At 55.0% G+C, this 24,029-nt stretch overlaps 1 protein-coding gene across 5 annotated transcripts in view; it reads left to right on the top strand.

Annotated features, from left to right (window-relative positions):
* IL4R (interleukin 4 receptor) overlaps window positions 1-24,029 on the top strand; it is a 41,268-nt gene that overhangs the window by 4,366 nt on the left and 12,873 nt on the right. Inside the window, exons 1-5 of one of the 5 annotated variants that reach the window (XM_042921211.1) lie at window positions 6,359-8,359; window positions 16,967-17,054; window positions 18,083-18,221; window positions 19,503-19,654; window positions 20,796-20,947. In XM_042921211.1, coding sequence (XP_042777145.1) covers window positions 16,985-17,054; window positions 18,083-18,221; window positions 19,503-19,654; window positions 20,796-20,947 — 513 coding nt within the window. In that variant the 5' untranslated portion in view covers window positions 6,359-8,359; window positions 16,967-16,984. Of the gene's footprint in view, window positions 1-6,358; window positions 8,360-15,293; window positions 15,449-16,963; window positions 17,055-18,082; window positions 18,222-19,502; window positions 19,655-20,795; window positions 20,948-24,029 lie in introns of those variants that run through there. The other 4 variants (XM_042921212.1, XM_042921213.1, XM_042921209.1 and 1 more) reach the window with 4 other exon arrangements.

Raw genomic sequence — 24,029 nt, 5'->3', positions numbered from 1 at the left:
GACTTTTGAGGTGAGACCTGAGGTAAAAAGGCACATGGACATCCGGAGAGTGATTCCAGCAGCGGGAACAGCAGGTGCAAAGGCCCTGAGGTGGGAACAGGCTTGGTGCATCTGACCCACAAGGAAGCTGATGTGGTGGTATGGAAGTGAGCCAGACACCGAGGGGTAGGAGCGTAGGTCAGGGAGGAAAACGGGAACCAGATCCCTGCAGTGTCTCATTCACCTTGTAAAGTAACCTTCCCAAGTAGGAACTGCTCTTATCTAGACTCTGCCGATGAAGAATAGTTGAGTAACTTGTCCGGGGTCACGCGGGTGGCAGCGCGGGGCCGTGAACCCAGCAGCTCCAGCATCTCCAGTCTTTACCACGGTGTTTAAACACCTGGATGTGGGGGCGCCTGGGTGGCTCAGTCGGTTGAGCGTCCGACTTCGGCTCAGGTCACGATCTCGCGGTCCGTGAGTTCCAGCCCCGCGTCGGGCTCTGTGCTGATGGCTCAGAGCCTGGAGCCTGTTTCTGATTCTGTGTCTCCCTCTCTCTCTGCTCCTCCCCCGTTCATGCTCTGTCTCTCTCTGTCTCAAAAATAAATAAACGTTAAAAATTAAAAAAAAAAACAACAAAAAAACACCTGGATGTGGTCAGGCCCGGATTGGTGTTACGGGTGATTCCATCATCATACAGACCGTTTTACAGATCATTCTGCCAATGAGCACGTTCCCGGCCTGTGACCGTGACCGTGACATCCACCACAGCACAGAGCATACAGTGAGGATCAGGCACTGCGCTGGGTGAACACGGGTAGATGAGTGGGCGCCTCCCCGTTTCCCCGAGGAGGAAACTGAGGCTCTGGGTAAGTGGCCGATGTGGGTGGCACAGCTCCAAGGGGGCAGAGTCTGGATTCAAACCCACGGCTGCTGACCTGGGAGCCTATGCATTTAACCGCTGTTCTGAGCCATACAGCCCAAGGAGTAGAGAACTACGTTTCACGGTCAGAAATGAGGGGAGCACAGTCACCCAGAGCCATTTTGGGGAACTGGGGAGGCCCTGAGGTTTTCCTGAAGGAGCCAGGAAAGCGTTCTGCCTTTTGAAAAGAGGAAACGGAATCTCTCTGGAGAGGGGAGACACTAGATCTCTGGACGGGCAGTCCTCCAGGCTCCTGGAGCCATAGCCTCTTGACGATCTTGCCCCTGGCCATAGAGCACGGGCCTTCTGGAAGGCAGATCCTCAAAGCTGGACAGCTCTAACTGGGAGAAAATCTTTCCTGAGATTTAGCCAAACTCACTTTCCGGTAACATTCACTTTCCGACTCTGGTTCTGCCCCCCTTGGAAGTAGTAACCAGCTCCCCCCAACCTGAGCCCAATATTTCTCTTATTCAGACTACACAGGTATAGTCCTTTCAACCACTCTTCCTGACTCAAGGAATTGTAGAGAATTCAGCTTGGCTTTAGACATGAACAGATTCGTCAAAGTCTCACATAAAACCCATTGCTTCCCCCAGTGTCTGCCCAGTCACAGAGGAGGAAGACTGTCACCTCCTTGGATTTGGACCCATATCTTTGTTGATACAACCTGCAATCATACTTTATAGTGACCACATCCCGCTTGGGGCGTACATTGGGCTTGCCAGCTAAAACCTCCAGATCTCTCTTCTGCACGAGCTGCTGTCTGTCAAAGTATATTCTGTCATGAGACTCCTTATTTGAGGCTGGCAGTTGTTTTTAGGCTTTCTTGTTTTCTAGTAAATCTACTTCAGGCTAAGAGGCTGTAATTTTTTTTTCTTTGAGTACTCCTTTGGCTTCATTCCACAGGTCTTGTGACACAATGCAAAAATAATTTAGTTTCCCTTTTGATTAAAAGTGTTACGCACTTCAAACGTTTTTAAAGATGAATGGATTTTTTTTTTTTTTTTGAAGTTATCCTTGTATGCTTGGAGTCTCAATTTGTTGCATTGTGGTCAGTATTTATGGCCTGTATGATATCAGTGATGGAGAATTTGTGAAGATCTTTGTAAGATTCTCTGGTTAGTTTCTTTTGTATCTTCCACTTGTGTTTGAAAGGATGTATATTTTCTGGTGGGTGTGGAGGTTTTTGTTTTGTTTTTAATGTTTGTTTATTTTTGAAAGAGAGAGAGTGCAAGTGGGGGAGGGGCAGAGAGAGAGAGAGAGAGAGAGAGAGAGGGACCAAAGATCTGAAGCAGTCTCCGCAGTGACAACAGAGAGGCCGATGTGGGGCTTGAACTCACAAACCGTGAGATCATGACCTGAGCTGAAATCCAGAGCCTGAGGCTCAACCGACTGAGCCACCCAGGCTCCCCCAAGGTGGGTGTAACGTTTCAGAAATAGAGCTCTTAGATCAATTTTGCTAATTACATCATTCATGTTTTCTATATTTTTATGTGTTTTTCTCTATCTGACTTATCTCCCGCTCTGATAAAGGATCTATTCATTTCACCTTGACCTTTTCTTGTTTGTTTTTTTTTTTTTGCTTTATTTTCAAAGCTGTGCTGTTAGGTGCATATAAAAACAAAACATGAATCGAAGAAGGGTTCATGATATTTATTCCTTCTGGTGAATTGCTCCTTTTATCAGTATAAAAGAGCCACCTTTCTCTCTTTTAATACTTTGCTGTCTTGAATTTATTTTATTCAGTGTTCCTTCATTCCCGTACCTCTTATCTTTATGCGCATTGGTCTCTTGACCAATTCTCTGTCTTCTTTTCTTCAACACTAAAGTTGAAGGACTTTTCTAGGAATTTTCTTTGACTACAGTCTTGTAGCCACATAAATTAAAAATAATTATATATATATGTGTGTGTATATATACACACATATACCTCTCAGACTCAGCTCTGTAACCCACTTGCTGCATAATTTGGGGCAAGTCCTTTTGCCTGTTTGGGCCTTAAATTTCCTCATCTGTAAAATGGGGACATGACTCACTTGGCCTCTCCTCTCGGGTTTCTGGAAAAATAATGAGAGTGGAGAATAGAAAAGGAGCTGCCTACATCCCTACAAGTTAGTCACTGGGTGTGAATATGGGCTGGCTTTCCAGACGGTGAGAAGAGGGAGGGACGGAGAAGGAGGGAGGGGGAGGGAGGACTGTGCCGGAGCCCTGAGGGTGAAGGCCGACTTCACGGTGGCCGCCCCTGGTTGGCTTCCTGGGCTGTTCACAGATACACGAGTAAGACACAGTCTCTGGCCTGGAGGGGCTTCTGGTCTGGAAGAAGGTGCAGCTCACTGCTCATGGGACAGAGGGACAGGCAGGGAAGGGCTGAGGAAGGAGCGGGGTTTGAGTAGCAGTGTCCCAAGGGGGTGGCTTAGGAGGTGGGCACTGAGAGGGGAGTCTGGGGCACATTTGGGGACGGGTGGAGGGCAGCGCTGGGAGGGCGCAAGGTTGGTAAGGACCGCTCTTGGGCTCCTCGTCCTCCCCGACGAAGGAGGAAGGCAGGGGGCTTGCAGAATTTGGAAGATCCTTGACACCAAAGAGCAGGCAAAGCTGGGTCTCCAGCCCCACCCCTTCCTTGTCACCATAACAACCACATCCCATAATGAATAAGAGGAACTAGGGACAGAAGGGAGGGAAAGGTATCAGCCTTAACACCTTTAGGGGTGGGGGTGGGGCCGGTGCACCAGGAGGCTGGGGGGGGGTGGTGTCTCAGGACATCCACCCACCCCAGATGACACCAGCTGGTCATCAGAAGCCAAAGGGAGACCACAGATGTGTGGTGTGGTTTTTGAAAATGGAACTCTTTTCCGACGTTTAAAAATCAGGAAAATATGCATAGAAATCTGGATTTCTAGCTTCTTTTGAAAAATCAGGAGACCTAGCAATGCCCAGGCCTTCGCTGATGTGGCAAAAAGCGGCTGACACAGAGTGATGGCTGCCCTTTAGGGCTGGGCCTGTGCCCGCCCGCTGCGGCTTGTCCCTTCTCTGCCATTGAGGTGTCGGGTCTGTGATCCCGTAGACACCTGGGTCATCTGGGGCAGGTGGCAGTGAGCTGTGCGACCCCCCCGCCGAGACAGTGAGTGAAGAAGCAGGTAGGCTGAAGTCGGGGGCCCCTGTAAAGGCTGGGGAGTGGACTGCGGGGTCTTTGGGGACCCTCGTGGGCCTGAGCACGGGTGGGCTGAGACGTTTGTGGCCATGCCCCCTCAGCCCGGATCGCACACCCGTTCACCCATCTCTCTCCCTTTTCCTCCTTAGTGAGCTTACGTGCAGGCCGGTGCACAGCTTCGTGCATTTTCCCAAAGCAGTGTGTGTAACCCAGCTTGACCAGCCCCCCAGAAGGTCCCCTCCTGCCTGCCCCGCCAAAGACACTTCCCTGACTTCTGACCCCCAGGATCAAGGGGTGTCTCCTCTGGAACTTGATGTAAATGGAATCAGTTTTGCCCTTTGGAACCCGGCTTCCTCCATTCAGTTCGCGCCCGTGAGACCTGACCACGGTTGTCATGGCCGCTGTCGCTACTCAGGGTCTCGGAGCGTTTCCTTGGTGCTTGAAGATGGGCTTTTGCCACCTGCTCCATCAACGCTGTCCCTAGTGCCTCTTCCACCCCGCTGTGGTCTCTGCGTCCCCTTGTGCGACCGGCGAGGCAAGTGGTTCTGTCCTCACATCACAGACGAGGAGACTGATGCTCTGAGAGGGCCCCTGGCTTGCCTAGGCCTGTCAGCCGGGCAGGGCAGGGCCTGCACACTTAGGCCCAGAGTTAGGCTTCTGTGTGTCAGATGCTCTGAGGTCGCTGCCCACGTGGGCGGCCCCACGCGTCCGTGTGTCCCTCACCGTGCCAGGGATAACATTGGCGCAGGGCAGGGTGGACAGCAGGATGCGCTCCAGGGAGAGACCTCTGCCCCCAGCACCTGTCTGCAGGCAGAAAGTGAACAGGGAGATCTTGCCTGTGCTGACATGCTACCTACCGGCTGTGGGTTTGCCCAGGGGGCAAAGTCCTGGTCACTGTTGAGACAAGTTCACAGAGGAGGGCTGGGCAAACGGACAGAAGCCAAGTTCCAGCTCACTCACTTCCTGCCTGGTCACCTTGGATGATCCCTGAACGCCTCTGAGCCTCGGCTTCCCTCTCTCTCTGCGGTTCTTAGGCAGGTTCCTGGGCCTCTGGGTGTCAGTTTCCCCCGTGTCTGCCGTGGGGAGGGTACTAACCGCACCTGCCCTGTTCCTCGGGTTGCTGTTAGGGTTAAATGAGTTGGTTAACTTGTAAGTGCACGACAGTCTGCTCTGACCAAGGCTGTGGCCGGTCAGTTTGGGGGGTGGGGTGGAACCCCTGGGCAGAAGGGCCCAGGGCATGGTCTCTAATGGCTGGGGGAACTGGGGACACACAGGGGCAATCATGGTGACTTCTGCGGACCTCGGGAAGCAGGCCCACTGGGAGCCGTGACTGTCCCTAAGACCAGCAAAATCTAATCAGCATCTTGGGGCCAGATGTCATAATCATGGTAATGCCCCAATTACCAGCATTCTGCAGTCACTTCCCCCGGGGGTGGCCAAGATCGGTGCCTGCATTAAGGTATTTAAGGAAATTCGGAGCCAGAATTGGTCAGTGTTTATCTAGCTGTGAGAGGTGGAAAATTCCAGCTGTGGAGCTGTGTCCCTGCTTTCGTGAGGGATGGCCGTCCAGGCCCTCCTGCACTGAGCACATACCCGTGGCCCCTCTGCTGTGTGCCGAGCGGCATATGGCTCTGGGGTGCCAGCCGTGAACAGGGTGGACACAGCCTCGGGTCTCGTGGGAGCTGGGACCGAGGTACAGGACGTGTGTGCATGTGGTGAGCCTCAAGGGATAAGTGCTAAACACAGAAATGGCCTTGCAAGTGACGGGGGTCAGCTGCCGTTCCTGACTCTGCGGCGTCTGGACACGGGGCCCGTAGGCTCAGCCTCCTCCCTGGGGCCTCCAGGACCTTCTGAGGTCCAGCCTCCCCTGGGTTCCCACTGGCAGCTTGGGACAGCCAGCACGAGTGTCCCCACTGCCATAAAGTGGCCAGCCTGTCCCCAAGATGGTGCCCCCTCCAGCGGGTCTGGCCCCGCCATGTCCTGTGAAGGAGGTCCACGGTCTCCAACCCTCTCCTGTCCCCCTCAGACAAGGCCCTCCCTAACTCTGCGCAACCCCGTGGGTTCCGACACAGCTAATGACCTTCAGGCCTGTCTCCAGCCCAAGCCTACCTTCTGAGCTCCAGGCCAGTAGAATGTATTGCCTCCGTGGGGCGCCTGGGGGGCTCGGTCCGTGTAGCGTCTGACTTCAGCTCAGGTCATGATCTCACTCCTTGTGAGTTCGAGCCCCGCATCGGGCTCTGTGCTGACAGCTCGGAGCCTGGAGCCTGCTTCGGATTCTGTGTCTCCCTCTCTCTCTGCCCCTCCCCCGTTCATGCTCTGCCTTTCTCTGTCTCAAAAATAAACATTAAAAAAAATTAAAAAAAAAAAAGAATATATTGCCTCCCGGACTGGATGCCCACTCCCCACCACCTGCTTCGACTCCCCGTGTCCCCGGCATGGGGGGCGCGTGATCTTCCTGGCACCCACTGCCAGCCATCGGCAAGTTCACCACCCTTACCTCCCGTGCAGGGCTGAGTCTGCCCCTCGTCTCCAGCAGCACCCAGCACGCCCCTCAGCCTGGCCACCTCGGCCTCGAACCTACAGCCCTTCTCCACACCTAAGGTGCAGTGGACTTTCTGGCAGGTGCACCTGCTCCTGCCCTGCCTGACAGCCTTCAGTGGCTCCCCGTTGCACTGGGGATGGACGGGGTCTGAACCACGCACTGTGCCTGGTTGGCAGTGTTGTCTTCTGGCCCCACTGACCTCTCCTTCTGTCCGTCCCTGCAGCCCACGGCCTATCTTGCGGGGTGGGGGATGGGCCATGCCCTCCATCCTCCCTGGCTATTCACTCATCCTTCACTCGTCACTTCCCCCGTCTCTTGCCTTCTCCCGAGACTCCTCAGGATCAAAAATGGGCTTAATTATTGTCGCCCCCTCACAGTGAGGACTTAGAGCATCTAGAACAGCGGCTGGCACTGGGGGAGCACCGTGTAAGTGTAGAAATAAGAACAAGGTGGAAGACGCAGGGTTGCTTGTTGAGGAGGTACCCTGCACCGGCCGCCGGGCTTGGCCTTCTGCTTACAGAGGACGCGACGTGGCCTGCCCTCACGGAGTCCACGGCGCCTCCCGTGCGTGGGAAGGTCTTCCTCCCTCTGCACACGGCACCCCTGCCCTCCCCTGGGGAGTCCCTCTAGGGACACTTGACCCTCGAGGACCAGCGTGGATCCTCCCTGACGGCTGCCTGCCGACAGCCTCGTCATCCTTTCCTAATGCTGTTCCCACAGCCTCTCTGCAGGCCTGCTTCCCGCATGGGTCCCTCCCACACTGCGTGGCATCCTGACAAGACCAGATCTAGCCTTTTTGATGGCTCTCTTCTCTTGGCAAAGTCTGTGCGGTCAGCAAATGCTGCTGGCTGTGCCCTCGACAGATCTGGAATCCAGCCTGCTCTTACAGACCCCTTCCCGGCACCTGCTGCCTGGACCAGCGCAGGAGGCTCCTCACCGGTACCTGCTTCTGCCCTTCACCCCGTGGGCCCTGTAGACCACATAAGCGGAGAGATGGCTTAAAACGTCTCATAATGTCACGTCTCTGCTCAAAAACCTCCAGTGACTTATCTTCTCAAGTACTTGTCAGAGGGAGGAAGTGAATGAGCGAATGCATGAGTGGCTTCTCCCACGTCTGCGGTCGCCGGCACGTAGTAGGTGCTTAGTAACACCCGCCGCGAGAATACACGCGGGCAAAGGCTGGGAGCACACAGTAGGTGCACGGGGAGCCCGCTGGGCTCTGTTGGCCAAGGTGGCCGGTTCTTGCCTCCAGCAGTAGTAGAGGCAGCCTGCCGTCACTCCTCACTCCGCTTTCGGTCTTGGGGCCCTGGCCTGGCCCGCCTTGCCGGCCAGGCGGGGCTGCTGACGCGGCTGCCGGTTCCGGGAACCTCTGCCGGGCAGTGCTTCTGGGAAGGCGACCGCTGGGAGGAGAAGTGTGCCCCTGGCTCCCCGCCAGACTGGCCTAGCTGTCCCGGAGGCCAGAGGAAGCTCCAGGCTGGCTTAAGACTGTGGAGTTTCAGGGGCTGGTGGCTCCCCCCAGGGAGGCCACCGTCAGCCCCTGCTGTCATCGGCTTCCTCTTCACATGCGCTCGCTCCTCATGGGACTGGCTGCATCCTGTCTGCCCGTCCAGCCCCACTTCGAGCCGGTTTGCGGTCAAGAGAGGAAAGAGGAGCCCGTGTGGGCGGCCTTGCAACCCTTTTGGGCTCAGGAAGAGCCTGCCCGGTCACTGCCTGACTGCCACCGGCCTTGACATTTCAAGACTCTCCACTCCCCTCCTCCCCAACAGAAAGAGTGAGTTAAGTGTATTTCACTGCCAGCAGGAGGGTTTTCCCACTCAGAGCACTTCTGACCTCTTCCTGGCTCAGGCTTTCACTAAGTGCTGCTTCCTACCTCCCTGACCTTGGTTTTGTCACTTGCCCGTCTCTAGGCCTCAGTTTTGGCCATAACACCGCATTCCCAGGGGGCCAGGGATGGCATTTCACGAGGCGGCAAAAACAAGTGGTCAGGCACGTGGCTTCTGGAGTGAGGCTGCCTGGGTTCAAATCCTAGCTGTGTAACTTCTCTGTGCCTCTGTCTCCTCCTGTGTAAAATGGGGGTTTCAATGGCAGCCTGCCTTATAGAGGTGTATGCACGGCAATCGTCATAAGCAACAGCTCGGCACCCCGTGTTTGAAAATAGATTACAGAATCTGTTATTCTTGATTTTTAGCCACTCATTTAATAGATGTTTATTGAGCATACACTATGTATGTGTCAGGCACTATTCAGGTCCTGGGGACAAAACAATGACCATAAAGCTCTGTCCTCATGGGGCTTGCCTTCTGATGGGGTGTGTGGGGCAGGGGGGAAAAACAATACATATATAGACAAATAATTTAAATGGTATGGGTGATCCTCTACACTCAGAACATTGCAAACTAGCAGCAGAATGAGAGGGGCTGTTTCATGTTTTGCCAACGTGGAATAGTTCTTGGGTGAATAATTTATGCCCTTTGCCTGTTTTTTTTCTTCTTTTTTTTTAATATTTTACATTTATTCATTTTTGAGAGACAGGGAGAGACAGACCGTGAGCAGGGGAGGGGCAGAGAGAGAGGGAGACACAGAATCCGAAGCAGGCTCCAGGCTCTGAGCTGTCAGTACAGACAGAGCCCGGTGCGGGGCTCAAACCCAGGAACCGTGAGATCATGACCTGAGCTGAAGTCAGACACTTAACTGACTGAGCCACTCAGGCGCCCCACCTTTGCCTGTTTTTCTTAAAGGGATGTTTGTCTTACTGATTTGTAAGGTCTCTTTATAGGAAGGTCATTAGCTGTCTACAATGTAGATTGTTATCTTTGTCTAGTCTTTGCTTGCTTTTTTTTTTTTTTTAAATCTGAGAGAGGGGAGGCTGGAGAGAGGTAGAGGCAGAGAGAGAGAGAATGTTAAGCAGGCTCCACGCTCAGCACGGAGCCCCAACACAGGGCTCGATCCCACAGTCCTGGGATCATGACCTGAGCTGAAATCAGGAGTCAACGCCCTGAGCCCCCGAGGCGTCCTGCTTTTTTTTTTTTTTTTTTTTTTTTAGTGGTGCATTTTGAACTGGGGAAGTTGAAAACATTTTTGCAGTCAGATCTCTCAGTCTTTGCCGGCTACGTTCTGAAATAAACATTCACATGTGTAACCTCAGTGATACGAACAGAGATGCTGATAAGTGTAGGACAGAAATAAACAGGGTGTTGCGATGAGCAGTTAACAGGGGGGCACCCTCAGTGGGTAGGGTTTCTGGGTGTAAAGGCTGTGAGGGAGAGGAGGGCTTAGGAGTGCGTCAAGGTGCTCGGAGGCCAGTGGGACCAAAGGCTCGTGGGGGACGGGGACGGGGTGGGAGGCAACGGTGGATGTGTACCGGGCCAGATCGTCAGGGGGCTTAAGGTTTTGTTTGGTTGGTTTGGGTTTTTGCATTTCTTACACTTCTTATTTTAAGACGATTGTAGACTCACACACAGTTGTAAGAAATAACAGAGTCCGTTGCTGCCCAAGAGTGCCTTCTCACAAAACACAATAGCCTAACCGGGATATTGACATTGATAGGATCCGCTGAGCACCCCTGTTTTCCTTGTACCCATTTGCGGGTGTTTGGTTCTGTGGAGTTTCACCCCGTGTGCAGGTTTGTTTCGCCAGCACAGCAGCCGCGACTCGAGGAGCCCCGTGTTGCCCTTTTATAGCCACACGGACCTCCCTTCCTACCCGCCGCCTGTGCATCTGTTCTCCATTTCCATAATTTTGTCATTTCAAGAATGTTACATAAATGGAATCACACAGGCTGCACCCTTTTGGATTGGCTGTTTTCACTCCCGGGCTTGGGTTGAATGCTGAGTCAGAGATGCTCCTCTTGGATGGGCCATGAACTCCAGGCATCCTTGTCCCTGGGCGAAGACACCCTTTGGGAGCCAGAGGCTAACGAAGGGCTTGAGCAGACAGTTCATGGCCTGGTTTCTGATGTTAAAATGACTCTGCCGGGGCGCCTGAGGGGGGCTCAGCAGGTTAAGCGTCTGACTTTGGCTCGGGTCATGATCTCATGGTTTGTGGGTTTGAGCCCCGCATCGGGCTCTGTGTTGACAGCTCGGAGCCTGAAGCCCGCTTTGGATTCTGTGTTTCCCTCTCTCTCTCTCTGCCTCTCTCCCACTCTCTCTCTCTCTCTCTCTCTCTCTCAAAAATAAATAAACTTAAAAAAAAAATGATTCTGCCTGCAGTGTGGCGAAGAAACGAAGTGACTCATGTTTGCAGTAACTGCTAATTCCTTGCCGCCCACCCTGCCCCTGCCCCATCATTCTCTCAGCCCCAGACTAGCCCTTTGGAAAATCTTGCCACAACCCTGTTCAAAGACCCTTAAGGGGCAGCTGGGTGGCTGTCAGTTACGCGTCTGACTTCGGCTCAGGTCATGGTCTCGTGGTCCGTGAGTTCGAGCCCCGCGTCGGGCTCTGTGCTGACAGCTCAGAGCCTGGAGCCTGCTTCGGATTCTGTGTCTCCTTCTCTCTCTGCCCCTCCTCCACTCATGCTCTGCCCCCTCCCCCCTGTCTCTGTCTCTCAAAATAAACTTAAAAGAAATTTAATTCAAAGACCCTTAAAAACCACTCATTGCCTAGAGGAGGGGTCTTTGACCTGGAGCCCTTAGCCTGGGCTGTGGGGGAGCTGTGAACCCCTAAAATGGGATGCAAAATGTAACGTGTGCACTTTTCGAGAAGGAGGGTTTGGAGTTTGCATCACATATTCAGACGGATCAGTGATCTCCAGAACATTAAGGACTGTGCCTTCCAGACAGAGATAGTGGTTAGGAGCTGAGGCCCCCGAACCTGATGGCCCCTGTTCAGATCTCGTGACCTCCACGGCTCTGTACCCTCAGACAAGTCACTTACTCCTTCTGTGCTTTGGTTGCCTCATCTAAAAATGGGGGAAAGAATAATACCTACTTCATAGGGCTGCGTTGAGTATTGAATGAATTAATCAAAGTGCGGTGTTCACAAGGAAACTTGGCACGTGGGAAATATTGTATGTTTGTTAAGTGAATCATGAGCCTATAGGGTGTAGGGGGGCAGAACCTTTAGGCAAAAACTTCCTAGGCCCTCTGGGATTTTTAAGCCCTCTCTGTGTCAGTTATCAATCATCCTCTAGACAAGCTTCAGATCAGCAGGGTTTCTTCCAAAGGGATACACAGGTGTGGTTGGGCACTGTCCCCTCCTTTGTCCTGGCTTTCATATCTCTGTTAATATGACTTTCACTGGCTTTTTTTTGTCTTTTTTTTTTTTTTTTAAAGGTGCTGCTTCACCTATGGCGTGTGGGGCATTTGCAGACATCAAAAGCCCTGAGTCTTTTCTGCTGTTTCTGGTTCTTTGCTTGGGCAGCTTACGTTAGAAATTGACAGGGGCGTTGGGTGGCTCAGTCGGTTAAGCGTCCAACTTTATCTCAGGTCGTGATCTCGCGGCTTGTGAGGTCAAGCCCCGCGTCCGGGTCTGTGCTGACATCTCGGAGCCTGGAGCCTGCTTCAGATTCTGTGTCTCCCTCTCTCTTTGCCCCTCCCCTGCTCACGCTCTCTCTTTCCTTCAAAAACAAATAAACATTAAAACATTTTAAAAAGAAAGAAAGAAATTGGCAAGCAGGGGGGCCAGCTCTTCCTGGCTTATTTCATTCGCCCAGTTGAGCCCTTTCTGCAGTCCTTGGAGAAGGTGAAGGCACTGATAATGCCAGAATGAACTTCGGGCTCAGAGGCCAGTAGACTGGCTTCTGACCCTAGCGCTCCCCTCTTGCCAGCTGTGGTTCCTGACGGACAAGCTATTTGACCTCTTTGGCCTCAGTTCCCTCAGGTCGAAAACGGAAGTGACGGCCCATGTAGCAGGGCTCTTGGGCAGATTCAATAAGGTAATGTTCCTAACGCACGCAGCTAAGTGCCAGGCGCAATGTGAGCACTTCGCAAGAGGGGTTGTGTTTACACAAATCTTTGGCTCGATCTAAGGAAACTGTTTCCAGTCTCAGTTCTGCTCAGCCTTGACCTGGAGCTGAGCGTCCTGCCGTGGAGGCGTGCAAACGGACGCTGGGCTGCTGTGTGACCTTGTACGCACGTCTTGCCCTCTCTGTTTCTCTTCATTCGAAATCGGGGCGAAAGTGACACCTTTGCCGTCTCTGCCATAGGAGGCTGTGGCCCCGTGTGAACTTGTCAGAGGCAGCGTCACCAGGACTTCGTAGAGGACCCCAGCGTCACGGGTCCACCGCTCCACTCCCGCCCCTTCTTCCTTGGTCTTCACTGTGACTCTTGAAGGGAAGCGAGTTGGGGCTTGGAACAGATACCAGGTTCCCCTGGGGAGGGTTTCCAGACCCGCGCTGAGCCCGTTAGAGGCCCCACATCATGTCCAAAATGACTTTATTCCACAAACATTAACTGAGCAGCTGTTATACGCCAGGCACCAACGTAGAGGCACCAGGAACCTGGCAGTGAACAAGACAAATGACAGCTCTCAGGATGACAGGCAACTGAAAAAGAACAGCTGTTCTGGACTTTCCTTGCCTTTTGTCTCCCCCCCCCCCCGCCCCCCCGCCCCCAGCATTTTTTGGAAAACCACAGGCAAGTTCTTTTATAGACTTCTCCGTTAGGTTTGTCTGACACTCCCCTGTGATTTGTGCCCTTGGGGCAGCATCGCCAGAGAAGGAAGGCTATGTTCTCAGGGGATAGTCTCAGAGAGCTCATGACCCTGCTTTGTCCCGTTCCTGGAGATGTCACCTTTGACCACTTGGTTGAAGGTGGGGCCTCCCAGGGTTCTACATCATCTCCGATTTTACGCACACACGTCTATGAAGCATAGGATGCGGTAAAGTTAACAAGTGTTTTGATTCGTTAGTCAATAGACAGTACGAATTTTGTGGGCAGATGCTTAGAGGCTGCCCCTGCTGAAATACAGCCGCTCTCTCTGCCCCGCGTATAGATCTAAATCGGGACAGACTCCCGCACCCCTATTGAACTCCAGGGGTTACGGTTGGTTACTGTACCTTTATTGGGGTGCTTCACTTGTGCCCGTGTGGGCCGGTGGACGCGGTTTAGCTGGCTCCTGTGTCTTTTTTTTTTTTTTTGACGGGAGCCCATCATTCTTGGAGCGCGTCCTTACCCTCTGACACAAGGATTCCAGGCTCGTCATGCACTTTCCCTGCTCGGATCCTGGACTCATTAGAAGGAGCTCTGTGGAGGGGCACCTGGGTGGCTCAGTCGGTCGAGCGACCGACTTCGGCTCAGGTCATGATCTCACTGTCCGCGAGTTCGAGCCCCGCGTCGGGCTCTGTGCTGACCGCTCGGAGCCCGGAGCCTGCTTCCGATTCTGTGTCTCCCTCTCTCTCTGCCCCTTCCCTGCTCATGCTCTGTCTCTCTCTGTCTCAAAAATAAATAAAAACATTAAGAAAAAAAAATTTTTAAAAAGAAGGAGCTCTGTGGAGGCAACGAGCAAGACGGAAATAGGGTCTGCGGACCCGCCGACAGTCATGCGTCAGTGTTAATGTCCTGATTTGGGCAGTTGCATTGTGGCTGCAGGAGAATGAATGACCTCGTTCTCCGAAATATACACTGGAGCCTTAAGGAGTGATTTATTCATTGTGAACAAACGAATACATAAAATGAATAAAACAGAGACAGACTGAGGGGGAAGGTGAATGAAGAGGACAGCGAGAGGGTAGGTGTGCACTCGGGAATGGGTTTCGTGTGTTTCACGAGCAGCAAGGAGCGAGGATGTGGCCGGTGGCGGGAGCACCGTGCACAGGTGCTGGGCCAGGTGGAGAGGGGGGCGGGGCCCCGCTGGGGAGGCCCTGCAAGGGGAACAGAGTCCCTGGGGAGCTTCCGGCAGGGACATAAAGCCCTCCCTCCCCCCCCCATGCTGCACAGACACCGTGCGGAGGGCTTCAGGTCCGCGCGTCTCTTCGTTTCTGCAGTACAGCTGCGAGGTTAGGCTCCGTCTCATCTGCACGTTGCAGGTAAGGAGGCCCACGCTGCGATGATGACCGCGGGACTGCCTTGAACCGCACATAGCTCCCAAGCCCCAGGAGGAAGCCTGGCCGCCGCTTGGCTGAATGCGACGCCGAGGTCGAGACCCACACGGGGACAGGGAGAGCGGATGCTGTGAGCATCGCCGGGAAACCTGCCTCCTCCATACGTCGCGCTTTAGAGGGCGCCACGTGCCGCGAGTGCCGTGGGGGGAAGCGCACGCCCCTTGACCCGGCGAGATCCCACTGCGGAGCATTTCCCTTCACGAAAGCGACTCCTTGGGCCGTGGCTGTGTTCAGGTCACTGTTTGAGGACCCTGCGCGTGTTAGCCCATTCAGTGCCCACAGCACCCTGGTCGGGTGGGGGCCGTTCCCAGCGCCACTTCACCGGGCGGGAAACTGAGGCACGGAGGGGCTAAGCGGTTTGCTGAACGTTCATAACGAGTAAGGGACAGAGCAGGTGTTCAAACTTCAGGAAGACGCTGCACAGCCATTGCGGGGAGAGGAGGGAGGGGGGCAGGATGTAAGCACAAGCTCCAAAACAGAAGACGTTGTACCGGCCCGATCTGTCAAACTAGGTACGCGTGGAAAGGACTAGATTTGGATGCCAGATGTCTCCAGGGGCGTTTTTCCAGGTGACGGAATTACAGCCGTTCCTTTTTGTTTTAAGTTTCTTTAGTTTTGAGAGAGAGAGAGCGTGCACCTGTGAGCAGGGGCGGGGCAGAGAGAGGAGACGGAGAATCCCAAGCGGGTCCCGCGCTGTCGGCACAGAGCCCGACCTGGGGCTCGGTCCCACAGACCTGGAGACCTGGACCCCAGCGGAAGTGAAGAGCCAGCCAGGGGCTTCACTGACGGAGCCACCCAGGCGCCCCCTACAGGCATTCTTGTTGTACGTTTGCTTGTCTCTCTTTTCCGAATTGTCTACGGTGATCCCGTGTGGCTTTTGTAATAGGAAAAAAGATCAATATCATACCTTAAAAAAACAAAACAAAGAACAACAAAGCAGTAAGAGTAGTCACTAAAGGCTAAAATCCAGTGACACACAGGGAGATCCCACTGATTGGATGCTTTGAATCTCTAGTGGTATGGAATGATATTTAATGATATATTAAGCTTAAAATTTAAGTTTCAGTAGGAAGAGGGTGCTGCTAGTTGGGGAAACAAAATTCGTACTTATCTCCCTGTTTGTACAGATACAAATCTGGAAGAGTTGATACGAACGTGTACGTGGCCTTGTGATTTGGAGGGATTGGAACTGTGTTTTCTTTCTGGGTGTCTGTGCTGCTGACTTCTATTCCCCAGTCATGTATTACATGGGACGCATCTAACACAGTTGGGGCAGTGTACGATCCCATTTATCCGAAACACAAAACACAGAGGTCGTCTATGGGGTTAGGAGTCCAGGTGGTGGGGAACGACTGGACGGAGAATGGCAATAAAGCACAAAACCCCAGGAGCATGTAGCAGGAGAGGCTTACTTAGCTCAGGTCCGGGAGAGCCGGCTTACCTGGGCGTGGCCAACCTCGCTGGAGGTTGTCACCTGTACCCCTGTGGTCGGCCTGGGGTCGGTTACACAGTTCTGCCGATCTGCTGATCTCGCTCACGTGACTGGGGGTGGCTGCCTGTTCCCCGATGCAGAATGCGACGTGTCCACATCCTCCAGCAGGCTGGCACGTGCGTTCTTAAGACAGTGGTCGTGCAAAAGCAGGCTTCTTCGGTGCATCCCTTTTGCTCATATTCTACCGGCCAGAGCGAGTCACGTGGTTGAGCCCAAAATCGAAGGCCAGGGGAGAATGCCCTGCCCGGGGCAGTGGGAGGGGGAGGGGGGGAGGGGAAGGAGGCGGTGGGCACCGCAAGGTTACATGGATCCAGGAGGACTGGGAAGAATTGGGGCCATTGGTGTAAGTCTAACACATTCAACAGCATCCTTTTTAGTGGCCACCTAATACTGCATTGCATGGGTCTACTGTTCATTTAACCTGCCCCGTAAGGCTAAACAGATTAACATCTCCAAAGTACATTTCAAGGAATTGTAAGTCTCTTGGGGGTTTAATTGGGGGTTTAGCCTACACACACATACAGATGAAGGTTGAGTAGGGAAATAAATTTGGCAAGTGTTGGGTTAAATGAAGAAAAATAAGTTTCTTTGCTGCAGGACTTATCAGAGCCTTTACACACAAATGTGCATTATGGTCTCCCGTAAGTCCAAGGGGCTGCTTAAACTTAGCAGGTCATGGGATTTTTTTCACGAAGTGTCTCTTGTGGGCGAGCATTGTGGGCTTTGTACATCTGAAACACAACCGTTTCATGATGATGATAGGTAGATAGAGAGAGAGAGAGAGGGTGAGCTCTAGTGAACACAGAGGGCTCATTCTTGGCACTAACCTGGCTCGCTTTCACTCAGCAGGTGTCTTAGGATCTCCCAATGGGGCGGCTTTGCTCTGGGCTCACGTTCCCTGTGAGCTGTCTGATCCTGATGTGGGCGGCAGGCTCTGGTAAGTCATCACCTCTCATTCATTCATCCACTCATTCATTCAGCAAACGTTCATTGGCTGTTTAGATGCCAGGGTCCTAGGATAATCAGCGAAAGGAACACAGATTCCGGGCCTTGAGGAGCTTACATTGTAGTGGGAGGGGACGGCCAATGACAGAGGGTCCTAATTATAAGTCAATTGTAAAGAGCGCTAGAAAGTGATAGAAAAACACAGCACAGAACAGAGTCGGGGGCATGTATTTGCGGGGGGTGGGGAATCGGACGTTAGTTTTGGACACGAGGTGAGTTTGAGATCTTTGTTAGGTATCTAAGACTCTGCCTGACACGTTAAGTCCTTTATCCGGCGAGCGTGTGCCAACGTATCCGCTGTGGAGGCTGGTGCTGGGCATCAGAGCGAGAAGGCACCTGCCTGTCTGTTGTCGGGCTCTCAAACGATTTGGCAAACCTAGTACGTGCCCTGCCGGCCTCACACCCCAGCTCTGCCACTGGCCAGTGGGAAGAAATACCCCAGGCTTTCATGCTGCCCTTGACATTGGCTGAACCGAACTGGCAGCCAGAGGACAGGGGCGCCTGAGTGCCAAGACCATGGCGTTCAGCCGCCTGAGCCAGAGAGGGGTGCAGAACGGATGGGGTCCGGGAGCGGGCAAATGGACGGCAGCCCTCCTCCTGCTCACACGGCTCTGGAGCAGACGCCCGTGGTGATGGAAAAGACTAGAAATGCCTTAGATTAGAAACGTCCTTTAATCTGGCCAAGGGCAAGCAGTGGAGGTGCCATGAGGCAAGGTAGGCCTGCCGCAGGGGGCAGTCTTCGACATCGGGAATCGCCCCCATGCCAGCCGGGACGCCGCAGAGCCCCGTCCTGCCCCCAGCTCCCCGGACGCCGGCCCACAACCGTGCCTGGGACTGTGGTTCCCTTGCGTGGCGTTGGCCCCTCGGTCCCGCTTGTCCCGCTTTCCTGCTTGTCCCGCTGCTGCACGTGCCCCTTGCTGTCTGGCTCCGGCCGCACACGGCGCTCCTGTGTCTCCCCAGGGAGCGTCAAGGTCCTGCGTGCGCCCACCTGCTTCTCCGACTACCTCAGCACCTCCGTCTGCCAGTGGAACATGGATGTGCCCACGAACTGCAGCGCTGAGCTCCGCCTGTCCTACCAGCTGAACTTCATGGGGTCCGAGTAAGCCACGAGTGGAGCTGGGATCTGGGGGAGGCTGAGCCCAGAGCGTTCACCCCAGGAGTTCACTTGGTCCCGGCGGTGCCCTGGAGCGCGGGGTGCTGAATGGGGTTCCCCGCAGCTGACTGAGCGTGGCGTTCGAAGTGAGGCGCCCTGGGGTGCCTGGGTGGCGCGGTCGGTCAGCTCAGGTCATGATCTCGCGGTGCGTGGGTTCGAGCCCCGCGTCGGGCTCTGTGCTGACGGCTCGGAGCCTGGAGCCCGTTTCGGATTCTGCGTCTCCCTCTCTCTCTCTACGTCTCCCTCTGTCGCGCTCTGTCTCTCTGTCCAACATGGATAAACGTTATAAAAAAAAAAAAAAAAAAAGGGAGGCGCCCTGGGGCTCAGTGGGCATGTCACGGTGCTCTAAGTGCACTGTCACTGAGGCGCGTGGCGTGTGGGGGTGGTGGAATGTTGGACTAGACTTTGGAGTCCCGGGGTTTGTTCGTCTGCTTCAAAGTTAGACCAAAGCTCTTGTCTCGGTGGCTCGTAATATTGCTATTTAGCCTGTTAGTAATTAAAACAGAGATACTAGATCACAACAGCACGCGGGTCCACATTCGCTAAGCCGTCGGGGCAATGATCGCGCGCTGTGTAGCGTCTGGAAAATTCCACCTTACGCTTGAAAGAAACAGTGGAAAATGGCGCACGGCCTCTTGGTATTATGAAAAGAGTTTGACCTCGTGACCCCCCCCGGACCCCGCTTTGAGAACCGCTGGCTAGACCGCTTGTTTGGGCACGTTAGCGGTGGAGCCCACGGTGTTCTTTGGGGGACCGTGGAGGCTGGGGTACGTGGTTCCGGCTGGGTCACCGGGACAGCCGTGGCACATGGGGTGCTCTTCCAGGCGGCGCTGAGGGTGCGGCTGGGTACGCGAGGCACGCAGTCACGGGGGCGTGTTGGGGTGTGCCCACCCCAGAGTGCAGGGTACGTTGCCAGAGGCCTTCCCCTACCTACCGAGGCAGACGGGCTCTGCTTCTAAATGTGGTACGCTGGCCTACACCAGGGCTCTGCAGACTAGGGCCCGAGGTCCGCATCTGGCCCACCAGCTGCTTTTGTAAATAAAGTTTTATCGGCACACAGCCACGCCCATTCGCTCCTGCGTTCCCCGTGGCTGCTTTTGTGCTAGGAGAGCAGACTTGAATGGCTGAGACACACACAGCGTGGCCCTCCAAGCGCGTGTCCCTTGAGGCACGTTCCCGGGATGCCCGTGGGTCACAGCCAGCCTAACGCGACACCCGTGTCTGCAGAAACCGCACGTGTGTCCCTGAGAACGGAGAAGGCGCGGCGTGTGCGTGCAGCATGCTGATGGACGACTTCGTCGAGGCGGACGTGTATCAGCTGCACCTGTGGGCGGGGACGCAGCTGCTGTGGAGCGGCCCCTTCAAGCCCAGCAGTCACGGTGAGGGGCACGGGGTGGGCTTCCCGGACCCCCAACCCCGGCTGGGCTCTGGGGCGGGGCGGGTGGGGGGGGGCGGCAGGCTCCACGCGGGGGAGGGAGGCGCAAGCAGTCTTCTGCGCGTCCCCAGACGTGACGGGATTTTTGCCCCTTTCTGGGCTCCGGCTTCCCGTCTTTGAAATGGGGCTGGGCTCCCTAGGACGTCAGGTCCCCTTCAGTCTACGCGTCTCGGCCGCCTGAATGTAAGTGCCCAGCCTGGGGTGCTGAGATGAGGCGTGCTTAATAGAAGGCATTGCTGTAGACCACAGACTGAGCTGGGAACCTTCCTTCCCCGCTGTGTGGACTGGTCAGCTGCTGCTTCTTCGGACAGTCTGACCTCAGAAGTCTGACTTCATCCTGGTAGCCAGAGTCCCCACAGCAATTCACCACGATTCTGCTGCGGTACCGTGACGGGAGGTTCGGACATCATTTATTGCTCTGTGACCTTGGGCAAGTCACATCACCTCTCTGGGCCTCCTTTTCCAGAAGAGAGCTATCCCCGTCTTACGAGCGGGTATAATTCGGAGGAGGCGCGTAACCTGCCCCGGGTCACACGGCCACAAAGCTGCAGAGGAATATTCTTGCAAGAGTATCGCCGAGCTCAGAGCTCAGCAGTTACCGCCCACGGTCGGGGGGTTGTTGAGATAGACCCAAGAACGAACCCATGAATTAAAATCGTTTCTGCACGGGTGGGCCGACTTTACATACCTGTAATCTCCTGGATAGGATTGCTTAAAAGGAGACTGAGTTTTAAAACACGCGGGTCAAGATCAACAAAAACTCTGAGTCATAACACAGCGCATAGATGTGGCCCCAAGTGTGAAGGAACCGAAGTGAAAAAGCCACATTTTGGGTTCCTTTGCCTTATGCTTCCTGCACTCACTGTAGAAAGTCGGGTAGTCCCCACTCGTGGGAAGCGGAGTTTTCGCGACATCGTAATCAGTATGATGGTGGCCATTCTCTGCTGAGACGATATCCACACGCTATTCCGTAAATGTGCTACGGAGGTGTGCTCGACCGAGAGCATCTAAATGACCCGTGCCCTGCGGACCCTTCTCCTCCCCGCACCTGGACAAGCGCCTCACCAGCCACTGCTTCTCCGCAGTGAAACCCAGGGCTCCCGGAAACCTCACGGTTCACCCCAACGTCTCCCACACGTGGCTGCTAAGGTGGAGCAACCCTTACCCCCGTGAGAACCACCTGCACGCCGAGCTCACCTACACGGTCAACATCTCGAGCGAAGACGACCCCACGGATGTGAGTGTGTGCGCCTCGGGGTTTCTCTGCCACCTCCTGGGACTCGGGCGGGTGGAGACCGGGGCCCCTGGAGCCCGACTTCCACCCTGGCCCTGTGCACCCCGCCCCCGCCGTGTGCCTGGTTCCCAGTGTGCCGTCATTTCATGCCGTCGCTGGGTCCTCATAGCACTTACTTCTAGAGGCGGCCGATGGAGGCTGACACCTGGTTTGCGATCACAGCACTGATCGTGAGTTTCCTTCTTAAACGACGCGTTGACGGTTTTTAGAAGGGAGAGCTGATGGGCAGCAAACCACCGGGTCAATACCGGCAGGGGCCTGCACACGGGATGGCTTGGCCTCTGAGTTTAGTTTCAGGCGGGGCTGGAGATCATTTCCTGCCACCCATGTCTTCCCCTCAGGCATCCCCACGGGAGGCACATCTGAGCACCCTGGGCCCCGGCCTCCCACAGAGCGGGCTCCCGATACCTGTTTCCGCTCCCTGGCTGCGGGGCCCTAGCCCTGTCGCTTAACCTCCTGGGGCCCCGGTTTCCCCCTCTGTGACATGGGGAGGATAAGCGTCCCCGCCCCATCAGCCCTTGAGGGCGCCAAGCGTGTGACACAGGCTCCCCCGGCCTGGCTCTAAATGTGTCGTAAGCACTGTTCTCCTTTTCGCCGGGGCGCCACAGGCCTTGGAAAGCCCCGGCGGCCTTGGCCTCCCACACCTTGGTCTAGAACTCGCTACGTCAGCGTCGCCGAGGGCCTCTTCGGAGCCACGCCCCGTGTCCTGTGTCCTGGGACCCAGGCTGGCCTGGCTTCCGCTGCCAGGGAGCAGGCCCCACTCGTCTCGCCCTCTCACATCAGCTTCTCTGCTTCCTGTCCTTCCCACCTAAGCCAGGGAGGGGGCGGGTATTGGCTTCCATCTCTCGGTTTCTCAGGTGTGGTTTCCCCCTTGGCTCTGGGCCACGGCGCAGGGTGGGAGCAGGGATGGAGGGGCCCGGGTGTGACAGCGGAAGCTCAGAACGCACTGGCAAGGCTGCTCTGATGCCGAAAGAGATAGGCAGATCCCATTTCGTAGGTGAATCCCCTCCCCGTGTGCTGAGCCTGTGCAGGGCTTCAGGGGGGTGAAGTCCGGAGGGGAGAGAGGGGTGTGAAGTGTTCTTCATTTGCTTATCGTGGCTGCATCCAGGTTCCGGGAATCTGTCCCTCCCTCGGCCCGGCTTTATTCTGGGTTAGGTTCATTTTTAAGTGGTGGCCAGCATGCCCCCCCCCCCCACCCCACCCCAGCGCCTCCGGGGCTACGTGCCAGCGCCACACTGGGAGAGTCCCACTTTTAATTAGTCCCGGTAGAAGTTCTGGGGCCGATGCTCGGTTGCCTGGCTCGGATCACTTGCAAATCTCTGACCCTGGCCCAGGCTGTGGGCAGGAAGGAGGGTGCTCGTACTGTGCTCTGATTGGCCAGAGGTGAGTCACACGCCCACCTCTGGAGCGCAGGTGTGGTCAGTTCCCCCCAAGCCACGAGGGCTGGGAAGGAGGGAGGGGTGGCTCCCCGGAGCAAACTCCAGGGAAGGGGAAGCGGGGACAGGGCTGGCTGTAACAGCCAGCCTTGGGACCTGGGCCTGGACTCCCAACCAGCAGGTAGAATTAATCAGTGTACCCGAGCTATGGCTCAGTTGTCACGGACGTGCTGGGCGCCGCCCGGAGCCTCAGAATTCCTGACTCAGCTTCCCTTGTTGGTGGGGCAGACGCCACGGAGACACCCCTCTGCCCATCTCTCCCTTTCCCAGGGCTGGACCCAGCCTGTAGAAGTCCCCTCACTCCTCATTGGCCGGAGTTGATCTCTAACCAATCACAGGCTAGACAACGGGGTGGGCACAACTGGTCCTGGCCAATGAGGATGAGCCCTGGAGGTGGAGTCAGAGGCTTACCTGCCCTGAGCTTTGAGGACGTGTCCCCAACGGCAAAGATGGGCGGCCGGCCCCGTTTGCTACCATATTGCAGACGCCAGCTACAGCTCCGATAGGGTGGGACCGATTTTTTTGTTTTGCTGTTTTCCGAGGTATAATTGACATACGATATTGTAATAGTTTCAGGTGCACCCCAACATAGTGATTTGACGTTTTGTACACATTGCAAAATGATCACCCACAGTAAGTCTGGTTACCATCTGTCACCACACAGAGTGAAAAGAATATGAGCAACTGTGTTCCCCATGGATGACATAGATGGGATCAGTTCTAGAAGATACCTTAGAAGTAGAATTTGGGGAGTGGAGCTACCTATTGTCCTGGATGATCTCTGGACAGGGGTCCATAATGGAGGTGGAGTTTTGGCCCGGGCATTGGAGGCCGTAGAAGAGTTTTCTGGACGGGGAAGGAAGGGAAGAGTAGGAGGCCAGGCAGAGGGAACCACGTGAGCAAAGGCTTGGGGGATAAGAAGATTCATGGCGTGTCTGGGGATTACGGAGATGTGGCAGTGAGTGCAGTGAAGCAGCAGAAAAGGAGGCCACCAGTCTGTTCAGGATCGTGAATGGTTACCATTGCTTGCGTGCCTGAAATGTGCTAGGCACAACACAGCCCTGCAGGTGGGAGGGTGTTGGTCTCTCCATTTTAGTGATGAGGAAACTGAGGCCTGAGAGGTGGAATGGCTTGCCCAGGGCCCCCCGGCTGGAAAAGGCAGAGCCGGGCTGGGAAGCCAGGATTTGAACTCCAGAGCCAGTGCTGTTTCCTCTTCCTTGGATCCTTCTCTCAGGGGTGGCCTCCCAAACACTTGGCCCTTTTTGCCAAAACAATAACAACAACAACAACAACAATAAACCACAAGTGTTTCCTGGGAATCCCCAATTTCTGTTCTGTTTCTTGGTAAAACATTTCTCACCCCCCCCCCCCGCCCCCCACTCCTTTCTGGGGTATACGATTCCTTTGGCAACCTAGGTCCAGCTGTTGCTTCCTGCTTACTCATATTTAGAGAGAAAATAGGGCTGTGAGTGAGTGTCCTTGTCTTCTGCCCTTGCTTCCTCCCATAACTCTCCCCTTGACCTCTGCTCCAACCCGTGAGTGGAAGCAGGGCTGCAAAGGGACGGACCTGGCAGGGAGAGGAGCCGCGG

The sequence above is a fragment of the Panthera leo genome, chromosome E3 (genome assembly GCF_018350215.1).
Source record: "Panthera leo isolate Ple1 chromosome E3, P.leo_Ple1_pat1.1, whole genome shotgun sequence".
NCBI classification, from domain to species: domain Eukaryota; kingdom Metazoa; phylum Chordata; class Mammalia; order Carnivora; family Felidae; genus Panthera; species Panthera leo.
This window is presented reverse-complemented; position numbering and strand designations above follow the sequence as displayed.